Source organism: Etheostoma spectabile, chromosome 4 (genome assembly GCF_008692095.1).
Source record: "Etheostoma spectabile isolate EspeVRDwgs_2016 chromosome 4, UIUC_Espe_1.0, whole genome shotgun sequence".
Classification (NCBI taxonomy): Eukaryota; Metazoa; Chordata; class Actinopteri; order Perciformes; family Percidae; genus Etheostoma; species Etheostoma spectabile.
Window position 1 is genome coordinate 30,407,997 of NC_045736.1, and position 17,249 is coordinate 30,425,245.

The 17,249-nt window shown below is 39.8% G+C and overlaps 1 protein-coding gene across 2 annotated transcripts in view; it reads left to right on the forward strand.

Moving 5' to 3' along the window:
• The window catches only part of igsf21a (immunoglobin superfamily, member 21a), a 239,110-nt gene that overhangs the window by 178,255 nt on the left and 43,606 nt on the right, over positions 1-17,249 (forward strand). For both annotated transcript variants that reach the window (XM_032513653.1, XM_032513654.1), the window contains exon 5: positions 13,558-13,673. In XM_032513653.1, the coding sequence (XP_032369544.1) occupies positions 13,558-13,673 (116 nt within the window). The remainder of the gene's footprint in view (positions 1-13,557; positions 13,674-17,249) is intronic.

The window sequence follows — 17,249 nt, forward strand, 5'->3', positions numbered from 1 at the left end:
TCAGAATTCTGAGAAAAAAGTCAGAATTCTGAGAAAAAAAGTCAGAACTCACATACACTTTTCACCAGTGGCCCTAATCCTCTTCCGTAGAATTGGCACAGTAGCTGGTGGGCAAAAATAGTTAATGTCAAACCCCAATGCCGTTTATCTAAATTTACCTGGCCTTGAAAAAGGACATGATGTTACATCTCTGATCTAGAAAGGACCTGCTGACCTTGACTAGGGCGGTGGAAAAAGCACTCTGAGCATCTCCTAAACCCATCCGACATGCCCTCCGTGCCATGTGGAGGAGGCAGAGTTTGAAGACCTCACCCTATTTCATCTTTACAATACATGTTCTTTCAAGTGCAACACAATAGAGTACCATGCATGTAGTACACAGCTACTGCAGGACTCCATACATATCATGTTCCATAGTACTTACTCAGCATAGCATAGATTACAATTGTGCAAGAAATGTCCAGCCCTATTAAGAGCTGAGCTTTAATGTTCTGCCCACTTTAATGAACATTGTTGAAACGTGCCATCAGCTATAAGTTCCCATTCTTTTCAGAGTGGATTACTCACCATGAAGCACCCATCAATCAAGCCCAACACGAGGGGGGGCATTATTCACACTTGATAAACCTTTTTTATCCCTTTAATGTCTGAAGTTAGACACTTCAAACTTCCCCACTTTGCCCGTGTCCCCAAGGAACGGACTGACACTATGGAGAACCCACTGCGTTTGGTAGCTGCTTTGCATTTTTCTTTTCACATCAAATTATTTTCAAACAAGAACTCATAATGACCCCGCTTTTAAAGCCTTTATGGTCACCACAGAGAATATGGTGAATGTAAAACCTACAATGACAGTGGCAGAAGAAGGCATTAGGAGTTTTACTGAAACTAGTAGCACACGAGTGATGATTTGGCATGTAGGATGGGATAATTTGGCATTGTTTGAATGGCAATTCCCAGTTTAACATAGGCTTTCCTGTGTGACCCAACTCAAGACACATTTTAAGTTTTCACATTTAACCCTCTTGTGGTCTTCAGGTCAAATTGACCCATTTTCAATAAGTTTTTATGTTAGAAATTTGTGTTTCTCTCAACCAAATTGCCCAAAACATTATGTGGATGGTTCCATGCAACGCTCTCAACAAGTAAAATAAATGATCAGTTCACTACTTTCATTGAATCTGGGTGTTTCATTCAATTTTCTAGCATTTGAAGAAGAAAAAAATAACATATGGTTGAAACAAAGTGACAAAAATGTTGAAAAAAGCTTCAAAAATTTGGAAAAAAAACCAATACAGTGACAAAAAAAGTGACAAGCGTCAGGGGGGGAAAAAAGCAATTTTAAATTTAGACCCACAAAATTCAAAAGTTGCATGGTCGACGGGAAGACAGCACAAGGGTTAAGTCAGTGGCGATTTAGCTACATATGGCAGAATCACTTTAATATACATTTTCATAAAGTGATTGATTAGAGTTGGCAGCTGGAGGCAGTTTGTGTACTGGATTCGATGGACTAAATTATTTGTCTCTGGATTTTGGGAATTTCTCATGCAAGAACTTGCAAGAACCACCCAACTGACTAAATCACTCTGTACCATGTCATATCTGAGTCCCCATTATTTCTGCTGTCCAGAATACAGCCAACTACTCAAAAGAGGCAAAAAAACTGGTTCAATTTAAGTATGCTTCTATGTATCACTGTAATAATGTGTGACCATATGAGTTGGTGGGCGATTGGCAAAGTTAACTCCTGGGAACCATTTCAGTGAATCGTACATTTTGGGGAATTATTTATAACGACAAACAGTAGGGAACAAGTGCTCAAGCCCAGATGGAGCTAGTTTGTGTTCAGTTTGTTCAAGGGGCTGAACTCAACATATATACAGTATATGGACTTCTTCTTCCTTATCCGAACACTTCCATCCTCCCGAGGTCTGCAGGGACATATCACCCGCACTCAGAAGATCTGGTTTTATTGACCGTCCCTAAAGCCAGCACTGACTTTTGCTAAAAGGCTTTTAATTTTGCAGCCGCATCTGCATGGAATCAGCTTCAGAATGAACTCCAGTTAAAGGAGTTGGACTCACTTTATTCTATTAAAGGCTTTTTAAAGGACCTGGCAGAAAGGCAGTCTCTATGTCACTGTTTTTAAAATTGATGTAGGACCCAGGTTTTTTATGATGACATTGTTGTTTGAATATGAGTGAAAGTGTGTTTATGTACTGTATTTACCTGGAAGTGTCTCAGTGTCTATTTGAAACCGTGCTTCTGCCACTGGCCAGGGCACACTTGTAAAAGAGATTTTTAATCTCATGGAGTTTTTTTTATCCTGGTTATTAAAGGTTTGAATGAATGACTGATAGCAGTAAACTAAATTTGCTATTTAAAGATGTTGGGGACCAATAGTGTCCTGAGAAGAGAATCCAGTCACACTCCTGTTTGTGTGTTATCCAAATTTGTGGAATAAAGACATGGCAGGTACATTTGGGAGTCGTATCACACAACCTCTGTGTTCGACTAAATACGGTATACCATAATTAGTCAAACAAGACAAAAAGAATTTAGTTGAGTCATCTGTTTATAAGAATTTCAGAGCGAAAATACAGATATGGGTGTTACCTCGATAAAAGTCTTGAAAACTTTTGATTTAAAAGTTGACTTAACCCAAAAACCGAAGTGGGGAAATATATTTTTAGTGTAGGTAATTTGTGGTAATTTTTACTTGACAAATTACTGACATGGCAGGGAATTAAGAACAGGGATTAAGATCCCAGATGACTTCCATGATTATTATAAATTACTAGAGATCCCCAATGCATATGCAGCTGTAGACTGCACATTTAAGGCTTTCCACAAATTCAAGTATAACTGGCTGTTTCAGTAAAATGCACACATGAATAAAGAGGTAGTACTGCTATTATGTGTACTGTATTTTTTTGTTTTGTTTTACCAGACAAAATATATTCTTCAGTTGTGTATACTTCTTCTCACCAGTGTATGAATCATTTAGTTCACTTTATTTCAGAGAGAACAATATATTAAAAATAACAAAAGTAGGAGTAAAAAGACATGAGATTGAGTTTAAAATGGATTTGTCGCATCCATTAATGATGGCTCTGAGATGCGTTTAATAGCTGAAGAAATTATGGCTTTTGTGCTGCGCCGGAGTGAATGCAATTGTATTATTTGTCACCGACTTTCTGAATAGCGAGAAGATCCTCACAAATGGTTTATGATAAAAATGCAGCTGCGGTATTGGATCAAATGGATTTTTCACCAGAACAGCAGGCAGATCTCTGAATTGTGCGGTGAAACCGTACTTTAAAATGCTCTTAAGGATGTCATAATGTCATATACTGTATATGCAGTGTACCACACCATGAATGACAAAAATAGTTATTAATTTCACTGATAAATTAGGTTATTTTGATGAAAAGAATAACAAAGCATTGTCCATTACACGTTAAACATGCCAAGGCAATGAAAGTCACTCTGTTGTATTTTTTTGTTCATTTTGACAAGAGAAAACCTTGATGCATGGTCAGCCATTTGTCTTGGTCATAACTGCCCCATCAACAACCCCTGCATGTCAGCTTGAAATATGAATTCTCGTCCCTGAATGCTGTGTATACTACAGCATATCGACATTTGTGGAGCTTGTGGCCGTCTGGCTTCAGGCATTTGATGTAGATTTTCTCAAAGACTTATTTGGGAGTGGGGCTCGGACTGGGAATTGACTGATGGATACTTCACTACCTCAAGTGACTCTCTTTGGCCTCATATAACTTCACAGCCACTTTTTACCCTCCTTGGTCTGTAAATTAGGTGTCATAAAAAACAAACAAAAAAACATAACAACCTGCCCTCACAGCCATACTGATCAAGAAATTGGTCTGTGACGCCCAAGGCACTGTTGACCTTACATTTCCATACATGTGAATAACTAGCTGTCAAAAGGAGGGTGAGGGGCGATGGGTGAGCATGAAGAGGGCTGAAGGTGGAGGGGCCAAGTAGTAACAGATTGCCAAGCCTAAACCCCTGCCCTTAAACAAAAAATGGACTTTAGAGATGAGGGTGCCAGTCACGGCATAATTGATGCTGGGCTGGGTACAGGGTAAGTCCCATCTGCCACTGCCTGCCATTCGGGAGAAAGCTTTGCTTTTTGTCCTGTCTCAACCAAGCCTTCGAACTGTGCTGGCAAAATCCTATCTTCTGTCCCCCTTGTCCTCATTATGAGCACAAAGCTGTAAGTCCAAGCCTGGTTTACCCTCACAGAGCAGCAGCTGGAGAGACTGGGGAAAGCCATACGCAGCCATGACATGTTGTATTTCTATCATATGGGAACACAGCGACAGAGCAAAGTTTTGCCTAAGCTTCCAAATCATTTTCTTAAGATTGTGATGTGTATATATATATATATATATGTGTGTGTATATATATATATATATATATATATATATATGTGTATGTGTGTGTGTGTGTGTGTATATATATAAAATATATATGTGTGTGTATATATATATATGCGTGTGTGTGTATATATATATATATATATATATATATATGTATATATATGTATATATAATGTGTATGTGTGTATGTGTATATATATATGTATGTGTAATTCTTTTTGTGGGGTGTGTAATCTTCCTATTTTTCAATGAAAGCTATATGAACCTGTGAGGTTTTTTTTCTTTGTGAATGGCTCTGGATATCGCTGTGTATTAACCCTTGTGTTGTCTTCCCATCAAAATTGAAAATCAACACTTTTGTTGACGCTTTTATCAATGTTTTTAACTTTTTCTCACATTTTTTGTCCCTTTTTTCAACACTTTTGACACTTTTTTTCAATGTTTGTCACTTTGACGTTTTCAACACTACGTAACACTAACTTATTAACTTTAGTTTTACAGTTATTTTGGGAATTAATGGTCGAAGAACCACATTTATAGGAAATTACACCTGATGTTTGAGTTAGAAAAGCAGAAATTAAGAATTACTTTGACTAAAATTAAAGGAATGGATGTTGATGGATAATCACAGACTGGAATATGTCGACTTTTACTCAATACTATTTCAAAACCACTTCAATTTGTTTTTCACATTCCATAAAATTGAATAAGACACCCCAAAATGAATCAAAATAGAGATTTGTACTTGCAAAAGAGCGTTGTGTGGAATCAATCATGTTATTTTGGATAATTAAAAAGAACACTGAAAAGGAAAACGGGTTATTTGACCTGAGGACAACATGAGGGTTATGTGGTTGGTGGTATCTGATGCATTACTAAGAAATAGTGCTCAGTGATGCATCAATGAAACCATATGTGTGACAGAGACAAGAACGCCCAAATACATTTCTTACTCTCTTAAACTCAGATAGAACTAAGCACACTGGCATGTATGGGCTTGCTGTGTTTTCAACAACATCGGTATGATTAATGGGCTTCAGAACTGGGGAACTTGTTCAATGTGACACAAGCTTTTGTCTCCGTGTTTCATCCCCTTCCTCTTCCTGACAGCCACCAGAGTCACCCTCTGTTTGCAACCAGCTACCGTTGGCTAATGCGCCGGGGTGGGAGGATGTGATTTGAGCTGACAGCACAGTAATAACCCATGCAAATTAACAGGGTGGGGTGGAAATGTGAATGCTAAAAGCACAATAGAAAAGTGATTAAAAAGCATTTGGGTGTCTTTTATCTTGTGGTGCTGCTGGTGTTGGGGAATAAAAGGAGCACACTTCAGTACAGGGGTGTCGAGCCAGCGCTCATTTTACCATGTCTTTTTTTTCCCTATTGAGAGGACTTAACTTTGATCGTTTCCAGGCTGCCTTCTATCTCCCCCACTGCCACAATCATGCATCCAACTGGGTGGATTCTCAAAATAAGGGATATAAGCACTTTGGCACTGTTTTATGTTTCACTCAGGCAGCTGAACTCAGTCTGGAATGCAAGTATGTTTCTCCCCTTCACAAGAAATAACTGCTGTTTCCCATGCACGTACGTGTCTGTCACCAGTATGAATTCACATTTACCTCTCTGTTAGGAACAAACTTTAGCCTTGAAGCCGAAATCAAGCACCAGTGGGGCGTGTGTTTTGGCCATTGCCAAGAGCTGGCACTGGGAAGTTAGTCTTGATCTTTTAAATGCCAGAATCATATCCTCAAGCCTCCGAGTAAAGTTGAGATCACAGAACTGGCCCAGGAAGGGTCCAATTAACTTCTATTACAGACTCCACTGGGATGGATACTAGGCAAAGGAGTCAATTAAATTGACATTTTGAATTTCCAGTTGCTTGATTTTCAGTGACTGAAAATGACAGTTTCCACTGTTCATGTTCAAGCTCTTACTTGTGCCTGATGACCACATACAAGTCGAATTAAGAGCAGCTGAGTAATGTGCAGCCTCTCGGTAACTCTGAATTTTCCAATGTTCTTCCGAAAGTACTTTAAACACGTAATTGAACAGAACACTAAATTTCCATGGATTTGTCCATGGACAAAGACTGGAGAGCCAATTAGGCCCGGACATGAGTTGTACAGTGTAAGAAAAGGACAAAAGGACCTCACATGTTGGAGCCAGACAAATACGGTAAACTAGATGAAGTGGCTGGATGGTATGTTCTTCAGCTGGAGTAAACAGGTTCAAGCACCTGTGTCGGCTGGCATTAGCATCTGCATTGTACAAGTGTCTCTGAGCAAGGAATTGTATCCTTGAAAGCTCTAGGGATGCTGCATTGTATCCGGCGCTGACTTCGCTGTGGAGGTGAAATCAAAAAGAAAAGTCTCTCCAAAGGTTTAATAGAATATTCGGCTATGGTGACAGAAGACAGGATCTTAGAAAGTGCACTACATTACCTCAACACATGCTTTTTGCCAGCCTCTCCTCTCCCTCGGTCTGGATTCTCTCTCTCTTTTTTTGTCACAGATCTGCACATCAGAGACTCGGTGTGATATTGCCACTCTGGTACAAAGAGGAGGGAAATATTATTTTAGCTGTTCTTTAGGGTCCACTTGGGTCTTTTTTTGTCTGTGCTATGATTTCCAGTTTAAACTCTTACTACCTACTACCTCGCCTAATTCAGACATGCATTTGTGTTGCATATGATGACACTGTGTCACCTCAAGGCCTTCTTTCAAAGCCGTTTGAGTTACGGCCATGTATTCATAATACATGGGGACGTGCAAGGCTATTGGCCTCGCTGTATTCTCTGTACAAATGCTGATGGAAATAAGTATTTCAAAGTTGTATTAAAAGCAAATCTCTTCAGTGGAGCATTCATGACAAATGTTCTGTCGTGACTGAATGGCATTCATCAACATAGGGTAGTTGGTAACTGGAGCACAAGTTGGCCATAAACGCTGAGCAAGAAGCAGCAATAACAGGCAATCGTGAGCTGTCTTAAATTGAAACTCTTCGCTAAATGAGCGCACTAGTGTTCCTTTTTTGATAGCTATTGTATTGACTTCTACTTTAATTCTGTGAAAGAGATTAGCTGCTGCTTAGGAATCCCAACTTTCACCTGTAGCTATCAAGCCATGTTAAACTAAACCTATACAGTGTCTTTTATCAGAATCAGAATCATTTGCCAGGTATGAGGACAAATACAAGGATTTTTTCTTTGGAACATCATTGCTCACAATGCGCTTACACATACAAAACAACCAAAAAATATATAGACACTAATACACACAGTACATACTCTAAACAGAAACAATATAGAGGCAATAGTGCAATGAGTATGCAGGAGTGAATTGTGATAGTTATTATTTTAAATGTGGAGCATAGTGCAAAGGATGTTGGAATAAATAGTATTGTTATTATATTACAGTACGAACAGTATGAACGCTTAGATTTAGTGGTCCCATCTATTTTCAGTACCCACTTCTGTTTTGCTACACATGGGGCTGATGTCTATCCCAGCATGCATTGGATGAGACACAGTGTACACCTTGCACAGGTCTCCAGTCTATCAGAAGGTTAAAACAAAACGGACATTAAAAGACGCACACCCATGGGCATTGTAGAATAACACATTTTGGAAGAAAGTGGAAAATGTCATAAGTTCATTGTTATGGACAATGGTTCTTTGGCTGTCAGAAAGACTACTTGTTGAAAATGCAATAGTGATTTTGATAAAATTGCACTGAGGAGTAAGCAACGAATGATTCAAAATTCATATTGATTACTTTGGGACTCTTGGGCTCACGATAAAAAAAAAAAAGTACAGCTTCATCAAATATGTATCACGGAATAACTCTCAGTAAAAGTAAGTCAAGGAGGACCTTGGTGTCTTTTCTTTGCCATCCTCCCCCCCCCCCCCCCCCCCCCCCCCCCCCCCCCCCCCCCCCCACACCCAAACACCACCTTCATCCACTATAAATAACCCCCCTGAGATGTGGACTCGAGGCCAGGGTGCTTAGTACAAGGGGGTGTTGGGAGTGATTATTGTGAGTCCAGCTGTCTCCAGAGCTCTAAATCCCTTAATTATGAGGCAAAGGAAAGCAGTCTCTTGGGAGCATTAAACATGCTCCTGTTCTGCACATTCACCAATTCCATTTGCAGGTTTCTTTTTTTTTTTCTTTTTGGAAAGATAGCAGGTTAATGGTGCTTGAGGACATGGAACAAAAGGGAGGGATCATTATTGAAGTAACTGGCAAAGCAGAGCTGCTTTTAATGTAGCAGTGCATAGTAGACTATGAACATAGGAACAAAGGAGGAACGGCTCATGGCAGACATTTGCATTTTTAAGTTATAGGATCTGTATTTACATTAAATAATGGAACGTAGCAAGCTGTATTTACAACACCTTTGGCCAAGCTATGGGCAAACGTGTTTACGGTTTTTCTCTTTTAGACCAAATTGTCTTATTGTCATGTGAAAACCGTCATGACCAAGTTTCAGGAAGTTTTACCTTGATACGGTTTTAGTGCAATGACTTTTGAAAGATATTCGTCAGCCATCAGTGTTGTCAAAATTACTAAAGAGGAAGATGGAATCCTTTTATAATGTAAAATAAAAACATGAAAACCGCCAGAATTGGACATAATTTATATAAAAGCGTCTCTCTCTCTCTCGCTCTCTCTAGCCATGAACCAATAATTTAAAAGGCCCAAAAGATTTCAATAAATTCTGAGGAAAAAAAGAATAACCTGGGTGGCAATCTGAATGCCAGGCACACAGAGCAGAAATTCTTCTGCCTGTACACTGTGTAGCTGTGCAGTTTTCATTATGTAAAGGTAAGTGGGAGATGGTGAAATTTTTATATCTGTTTTTAAATCTTTCCAGTCTTTCAAGAAACCTCCAGAAGAATGTCAAAGACATTTATTCATTTATTTATTTTTTTTCAAAAAGTTTCTTTCCTTTTCCCCCTAGACTTTTACTCAGTGTTTAGCAACTCAAATGTTTTTCTCTCCCTTTTAGTATGAGTTCTATATTGGCATCAGCATAATACAGTATAGGCAATAACCTTGTCAAGAGAGAAACTCAGTATTTATCTGTTTTTAAATTATTGCTATGCAGGCCTTGGTACATGTCAGCAATGGGAGGGGAGCCCCCGCCAGACAGACAGACCTCTTAATAAAAAAAACCCTGCAGCATACAAAATCAAGGGGAAAAAAATGTAGCTCAACCTTTTAACAAGTGGGCGAAGAGAGATCTGCAATTTAATGAGGTATGAAAGGCTTAGATCGTCACATCATCCCAGACAACCATCTTAATCCTACACAGGGTTGTTGTGTTTGCAAATAGCGTGCTCGGTCTCATTTCTTAATCACGTCAAATGTTTCACCAAGGTTTATTGCCATCTTTAGCTTTGACTCCCATTAGGTGGCCTTCCGCCCTCAGAGCAGAAACCCCGATCAACGTATGGTTCTCCTGAACTTGACCAGAAGGTTGTGTCAGTGATTTCATTCAAACTCGACAAAGCATCTCGTTATCACGGCTATGGATGAGTACTTGTCAGGGGATTATCAATACTTATCAGTCAAGTGAAAACTTGCAATTTGACAGTAATTGGTTTTAATCCAAGACAATTGGATTTCATGAGATTAGCTTTGTCTAAATTGAAAGTGTGTGTGGTTCGGTGTGTTAAAACTCCCTGCAGATTATAGGAAAACTCTTCTGATCTCTTTGCATTTACAGCTGCTAATTTTGTGAAAGTGACTCATATTGTTTTAACTGCCTGGTATAGTGGCACTTGAACCAATTTGCAGATGGAAAATTGAAGATGGTGTTAGTAATATATTTACTGGAGTCCAGCAAGCTTTCACAAAGTACAATATGATGCTGTTTTATGGAATAGAGCAGTCAATATTATAAATCTATAAAGATGATTGGTTTCTTTTATTGCCTGACTATATGCTCTGCATATTGGAGCAACTTCAATGTAATGGAGGAGGCACTTCACCACTTGACACTGCTTCTGTGTCGGGTATTGTAAATGATCGGTCACAAACCGACACCTCTGACAGCTTATCATATGTCACGTAGAGACAGGCTTGTCAGTAAGCTAATGGAGTGTTCTAAGGTTAATTTACTACCATATGAATCCCATCAATATGCAATTAAGAGGTGTAGAAACAGAAGCACCCAGACCAGCAGCAATATCCCCACCAACCCCCACCTTTTAATCAATTAATGTATGTGGCTTAAAGAGACAGGTGCTCCAACAAAGGGTACCAACACTTTCTCCCTACCAGCGCCCTAAAAAGTGACACTGGTCAGGTGTCTTTGGCGTAGGTTACTGACGCAAACGTCTCCTTCAGCATCCAGCCCGTTGGCGTCATTTTTCGAGCGACTTGGCGTTACTTTTTAAACTCTGGGTCGGGACTCTTGGCGTCACTATTTGACGCTCTGGGTTGGGACATTCTGTATGTTTAATTTACCGTACATTACCGCACAAGAACAAGAGAGTTAGGTTTAGGATAAGATTTTGGGTGGGGTTACAAAATGTATGTTTTAGTGACACATGGAACTAAACACAAACTCTGGTCTCATGGATGAAAGTCGGCTAAAGTCCTGTATTGTTTGACCCAACGTACCCTGGTCCTACCAGTCTCTGGTCCATTAGCCTGGACCAACCAGACTCTGGTACATTAGCCTGGTCCTACCAGACTCTGGTACATTTCCTTTGTACAGAGAGTCTGGCCACTCTCCATTAACAAGTGTTAACTTCCTTGAAGGCGGGTACAATGTTGAAGTTTAAAACTATTGGATCTGCCATAACCAATCGCTAGCGTTAGCCTTAGCCAACTCCTTCACCTCCAATGGAAATTCGAACTTTTCCCGAGCCCCGTGGGGAGGAGGGCCACAACATCGTGGCCACCAACAAAACTCTTTTGGGCTTCAATTTCTGAGTATTCGGCAGCGTTGCCACAACAGACCAAATGGCTTCGCTCGTATCTTTCTCTGCCGCCATTGGTACTGAACTCACCGTAGGTTATCGAACCTCAATGTCATCATTCTCAGCCACTCCCTCCGTTCGCTGATTGGACAGGTAAAGATTGGCCCCAGAAAACCCGCCAATACACCGCAAACCCAGACAACGTACTCAAACAAAATGAAAATTGAGCAGAAGTATGTAGGAGGACGGAGCCAGGCTAGCCCCAACCAACCTCCTTACGCGGATTGTCAACTCTTCCGTACTACTCACATCCGTTGCTCTTAATACTACGTCATCTTACAGCACAGCGGTCGAGCTGCTGCTCTGCCTGGTGCGTTCCATACAGACGCTAAAGGCTGATTTTGATAACTGACTCTGAGAGCCACCGACCAAACGTCAGTATTTGACGAGTTGGGAGTGAGAACGGATTGTGAATACAGGTGCAGCAGCCATTGGCAGTAAGACAGAAATAGTGATTTTAAACATTAAAGCATATGTTCTAGTAGAAAATACAAATATGACAATAACGAGTGTAGTAGGTCATCTTTAAAGCATGACTCATAGGTTTAAATGTAATGTAAATGTAATGGACTGTATTTATGTAGAGCTTTTCTAGTCTTAACGACTACTCAAAGCGCTTCAGAAATGTCTTAAGAGATTCTTCTATAACCTCAAACTGTCCTTGACCGATTTCACAAACCCTTCTCATTCTGATTTGGAAGTCTTCTGAAAATATTACAATGCCAAATGACAACTTGCATGGACGACTATGCGATGCCTATGCACAATGATGCATGAAAAGGCTCCTGAAAAGAAGACATGTAGATAAATTGAATACATGATAAACTCAACAGCATGTTAAAGCCTCTTCAGATAATATTGTGAAAAGTGATTTTGTGTTCAGCGGTCCTCATCAAAATCCAAGTGGTCCTTGTGCAGCTGGCCATCATCTGCTGCAGTGTCGTCAGTTGAAACTTGCTTGTTGATATTTTTCCTGTTTCAGCCCCAATATAGTCTATGAAATATTAAAATTCCCTACTTAAGCCACCACACAAGGACTGGACTAGGACTGCATGTTGGACAGTTTATTTTCCAGGGGATGTGGGAGATTTCCATTCATTACCTTCTTCTCCTCCCAGTGCTCCTCTATAATACTGTGAATTCTTGCTCACATGTTTTCCCTTAACACTGCCATGAAAATGTTTGCTGGGATCCCTAGAGAGATTCAGACAGAGGCTTCGTGATATGATATGTATGAGATTTTCTACCTTATCAGCCTCATCCGACTCACATAAGCCCTGGGAAGTTTTAAACCTATTGTCCCATCCATTCAGTTACCATTTTAAGTGGGGATTCTCTTAACATTTTCTTAGCAGGTCTGCAGATTTGTTTTAGTCAGTTGTATTTTAAACAACCATAGCTCAACAGCATTGCTCTTTCTCTGCTCTCATTTCCTTGCTCTTCTTCTGCTGCCAATGTTACCAGTGCTGCCTCCACCTACATGCTAAACCCTAAGATGACATTTGACTCTATCACCAAATAACTGCTGGATTGCACTGAGCAAGGGAAAGCGGATATTTCTAACAGTTTAGGAATGTTTAACCCTTGTGTTGTCTTTCTGTCAAAATTGAAAATCAACCCTTTTGTTGAGTCTTTTAACCAATGTATTTAATTTAACATTTTTGTTACTTTTTTTCAATGTTTGCCACTTTGACATTTTCAACCCTACGTGACACTAACTTATTGACTTTAGTTTTACAGTTATTTTAGGAAATTACGGTCAATAAACCTCATTAATAGGAAATTATACCTAAAGTTTGAGTTAGAAAAGCAGAAATTAGGAATTATTTTGACTTAAAATAAAGGAATGTATGTTGATGGATAATCACAGACTGGAATATGTCAACTTTTACTCAATACTATTCCAAAACCACTTCAAATTTGTTTTTCAAATGCAAAAAATTGAATAAGACGCCCCAAAATTACTTAAAGTAGAGATTTGTACTTGCAAAGAGCGTTGTGTGGAATCAATCATGTTATTTTGGGTAGTTAAAAAGAAAATTGATATGGGAAAGCGGGTCAGTTTGATCTGAGGACTTGAGGGTTAAGGTTGCACTTTGTGTCCATCAAATGTTTTTGGGATATTGATTCACAAAGCTTTCTTTCTGTCCACAGCGCCTCCAAACAACATATCAGTGGTGGCAGAAAACACCCCAGCCCCATTCAGTCGATACCAAGCCCAAAACTTCACTCTCGTCTGCACTGCAAAAGGAGGGAAACCAGCCCCATCGGTAAGTTGCTGTTGAAGATACACCGTGCTGCTCGTCCACTAGGGATCTGTCTTTGCAGCACGCAGATCCCTGTTGTTTACAGAGGCAACAAAACTGTGTTGCATGTTGCTGATGGGCATTTTTGTTGTTGTTCTTAAATAGATATCAGCTCACAGAACACTAGGAGTCATATGTTTTTTAACATCCCTCTTTTAACTGGATTTTTTTTAAAGTTGCAACAGCATAATCGTTGTTCTCATTGCTTCCCGCAGACAGGCCGGTGGTATTTGTTGACCCTTGTGTTGTCTTCCGAGAAATCAACACTTTTGTTAACGCTTTGAATCAATTTTTTTTTTTTTAAACATTTTCTAACTTTTTATAAATGAAACAACCCAAATAAACAGGCCTACATGTCCAGCTTAAGCGATTAACCAATTAAAGACTTAGTTGATTGACGGAACTGATTTGATCATGTCTGAAATGTGAGGTCACGGAAAGCTTGTTTCATGTGGACGCACCAGCAGTTTTGTTGTCATTACTTAGAATTCCTTATGGGGGCGTCAGAAACTACACACTATAGCTGTAAGTAACTGCACTGTTACCTGTAACAGAGTAGTTTGGTAGTACCATTAGTACTTTTACTCGAGTAAAGGATGAGACTACTTCTTCCACCACAGACAATGTGTATGTCTGCTATCCAAACTACGTTTTGTCACCAAAACACAAGTGATACAGAACACAACGTAACACCATACGCTAGACAGGATTCTTTTTGTTCCAAAAATGGATGTCCGGTAGAAACAATTGCTCCGAGTTGTTGGTGTGCTGATTTGCAGCGATAAAACAGAAGAATAAAGAAAAGAGAGAGAGAGGGTGCCAATGTGGATTTCCCTCTAATCTGGAGCTTTTTCAGTGGATCTACCAAAATTAAAAGTTAGTTAGTGTTAACTAGGCATTATAAGATTATGTTGGATACAAGCTCCACACAGAACATGCCACAAATAAACACAGTGTATTCCAGCAGCCATGTTAAATAGCTTTCACCAGTGCTGTGTTACTTCATTACAGCGCTAATTTACTCATGCCATATAGTCATTGAAAAAGGTAGGAAACAGAAACATTAGTGTTATTGATGGTCCCACTCGAGGCAATTAAACTAATCACAGTGACATGATATTAATGAACGCACACAGAATTATCATTGGACACCCTCATAGAGGTACATGCAGAAACACACCAGGCAGGCAATAAAGCAAATCACACTCACACACACTTTTGTTCTCAACTTTTTGAAGTGCAAGACAAGGTCTTGCAAATACCTGAAGCATATGCTCCAGTGTGTGGTGGCATCTAACGGACGCTGTTAGAGAGCAGTCGCTCGCTGTTTGTTCCCACTGGGTCATTAATCATTGTCCATGGATGTATGGTAATGGACTCCAGACCCTGAGCACACCTATCTCCGGCAATTATGAGCCCGGTGAGAGGTGAATACAAGGTGAATACGATTTCCGTCTCTCTGGTACTTCCTGGTTGATGGTGTGATGAGTGAGGTTCCCCCCTGTTATGATTTCACAGGGAGCCTTAAGCCCATTAAAGCTAAGCACCGCTGGATACTTTTTCCAGCTCTTAAAGAGATCTGAAAGGTTTCAGCTGGTCAGTAAGCCCCGACTATCTCTGTGTCAGTGGCCAAGTCACATTGCTGATCATTTGCTTTGTCAGTGACTCAGAAAGCAAATGATCCAAGTCATTGACTTAAGATAAAAAATTAAAACGTAAAGACTGTTTGGCCGCTGCGTTCACCATTGTACCATCTGCAGATTGTAGGAGAAAAATCATTGGTATAAGACAAATTGGAGGGTTTTGATATTGCAATAATAAGGCAATGAAGCCTGCTGCAATGACTGTTTACAGTAATTTCAATACAACAGTTTTAATACTCGAGAATTTCAAGCAGCAATATAAAAGAACGATCTGTTCTATATTTGAAAAAGCATAATTCTATCATTTCTTAAAGTAAATCAATGTGAAATAAAAACCTAACCTTCATTTTATTTAAAAATAAATCCAGACTTTGCACAAATTACATATGTGGGGAAGTTGGAGCCGTAGAAGTACATGAAAATGTATCAGTATCGTAAAAAGAAGATTATATGCAGGACGAGGCTGCATAAATCAGATGTAGTGGTGTACTAAAGATTGGTTTAGTTAAAGATATGGTGCAGTAAGGAAGTTGAGAATTGTTTTGCAATTGGATCAGGATGTGGAATATTCAGAGAAAGAGGCATTGCAAGGACTACAAATGCAACTGAGCACATACACTACAAGTAAAGGAAAGGTGATGTGCTGTATTTTAGGATAAGGACATTTAACCAAGAACATAAAAGAGGAAAGATCATTTGTCGACCGCTCATCAGTAACAGTGTCTGTAATGGATGAAAAGCATGGAATTTAAAAACACAATGAGCTAGGTTGTTCTTGTTTTTGACACATGAGCCTTTTTTCACATAACCTGTTACAAATGGGAATCTTGAACGCTGTTATTTCACCTCATTGTTCCTTATTAAAAGGTATAAATATGGGATGGGGTGGGGCAGAGTTGTTGTTTTAACCCGGCAGCAGCGTTAGTCACAGAGCTAAATCAACGTCTGTTTAAAAGGGACAATTGGCATGGAGCCTTTTGTGTTACACATCACCCCTCTTCCGGAAATACCAGCATACTACAGTGGGTACGGAAAGTAGTCGGACCCCTTTAGATTTCATTGCAATTGTTTCTCGCAGCCATTTTCTAAAAATCAAAAAAGTTAATTTTATTTCTCATAAATGCACACCCAGCATCCCATCTTGACAGAAAACAAACAAACGTTGAAATCACATGGTCATAAGTATTCAGACACTTTGCTAAGTATTGATAAGAAGCACCCTTTTGAGCTAGTACAGCCATGAGTCTTCTTGGGAATGATGCACCTAGATTTGGGGATCCATTCTTCCTTGCAGATCCTCTCCAGTTCCGTCAGGTTGGATGGTGAACATTGGTGGACAGCCATGTTCAGGTCTCTCTAGAGATGCTCGGGTTCAGATCAAGGCTCTGGCTGGGCCAGTCAAGAATGGTCACAGAGTTGTTCCAAAGCCACGTCTTTGTCATTTTAGCTGTGTGCTTAGGGTCATTGTCTTGTTGGAAGGTGAACTTTCAGCCCAGTCTGAGTTCCTGAGCACTCTAGATGAGGTTTTCTTCCAGGATATATCTGTACTTGGCCACATTCATCTTTCCTTCAATTGCAACCAGTCGTCCTGTCCCTGCAGCTAAAAAACGCTCCCATAGCATGATGCTGCCACCACCGTGTTTCACTGTTGGGATTGTATTGGGCAGGTGATGACCATTGCCTGGTTTTCTCTACACAAACCGATTAGATTTAAAGCCAAAAAGTTTTATCTTGGTCTCATCAGACCAGAGAATCTTATTTCTCATAGTCTGGGAGTCCTTTATGTGTCTTTTGGAAACTTTATGTGGGATTCATATGTCTTGCATTGAGGTAAGGAACTGTGGAACTTTTTTCAATCTCCCTACTGCATCTCTGGAGCTCAGCCACAAGACTCTTC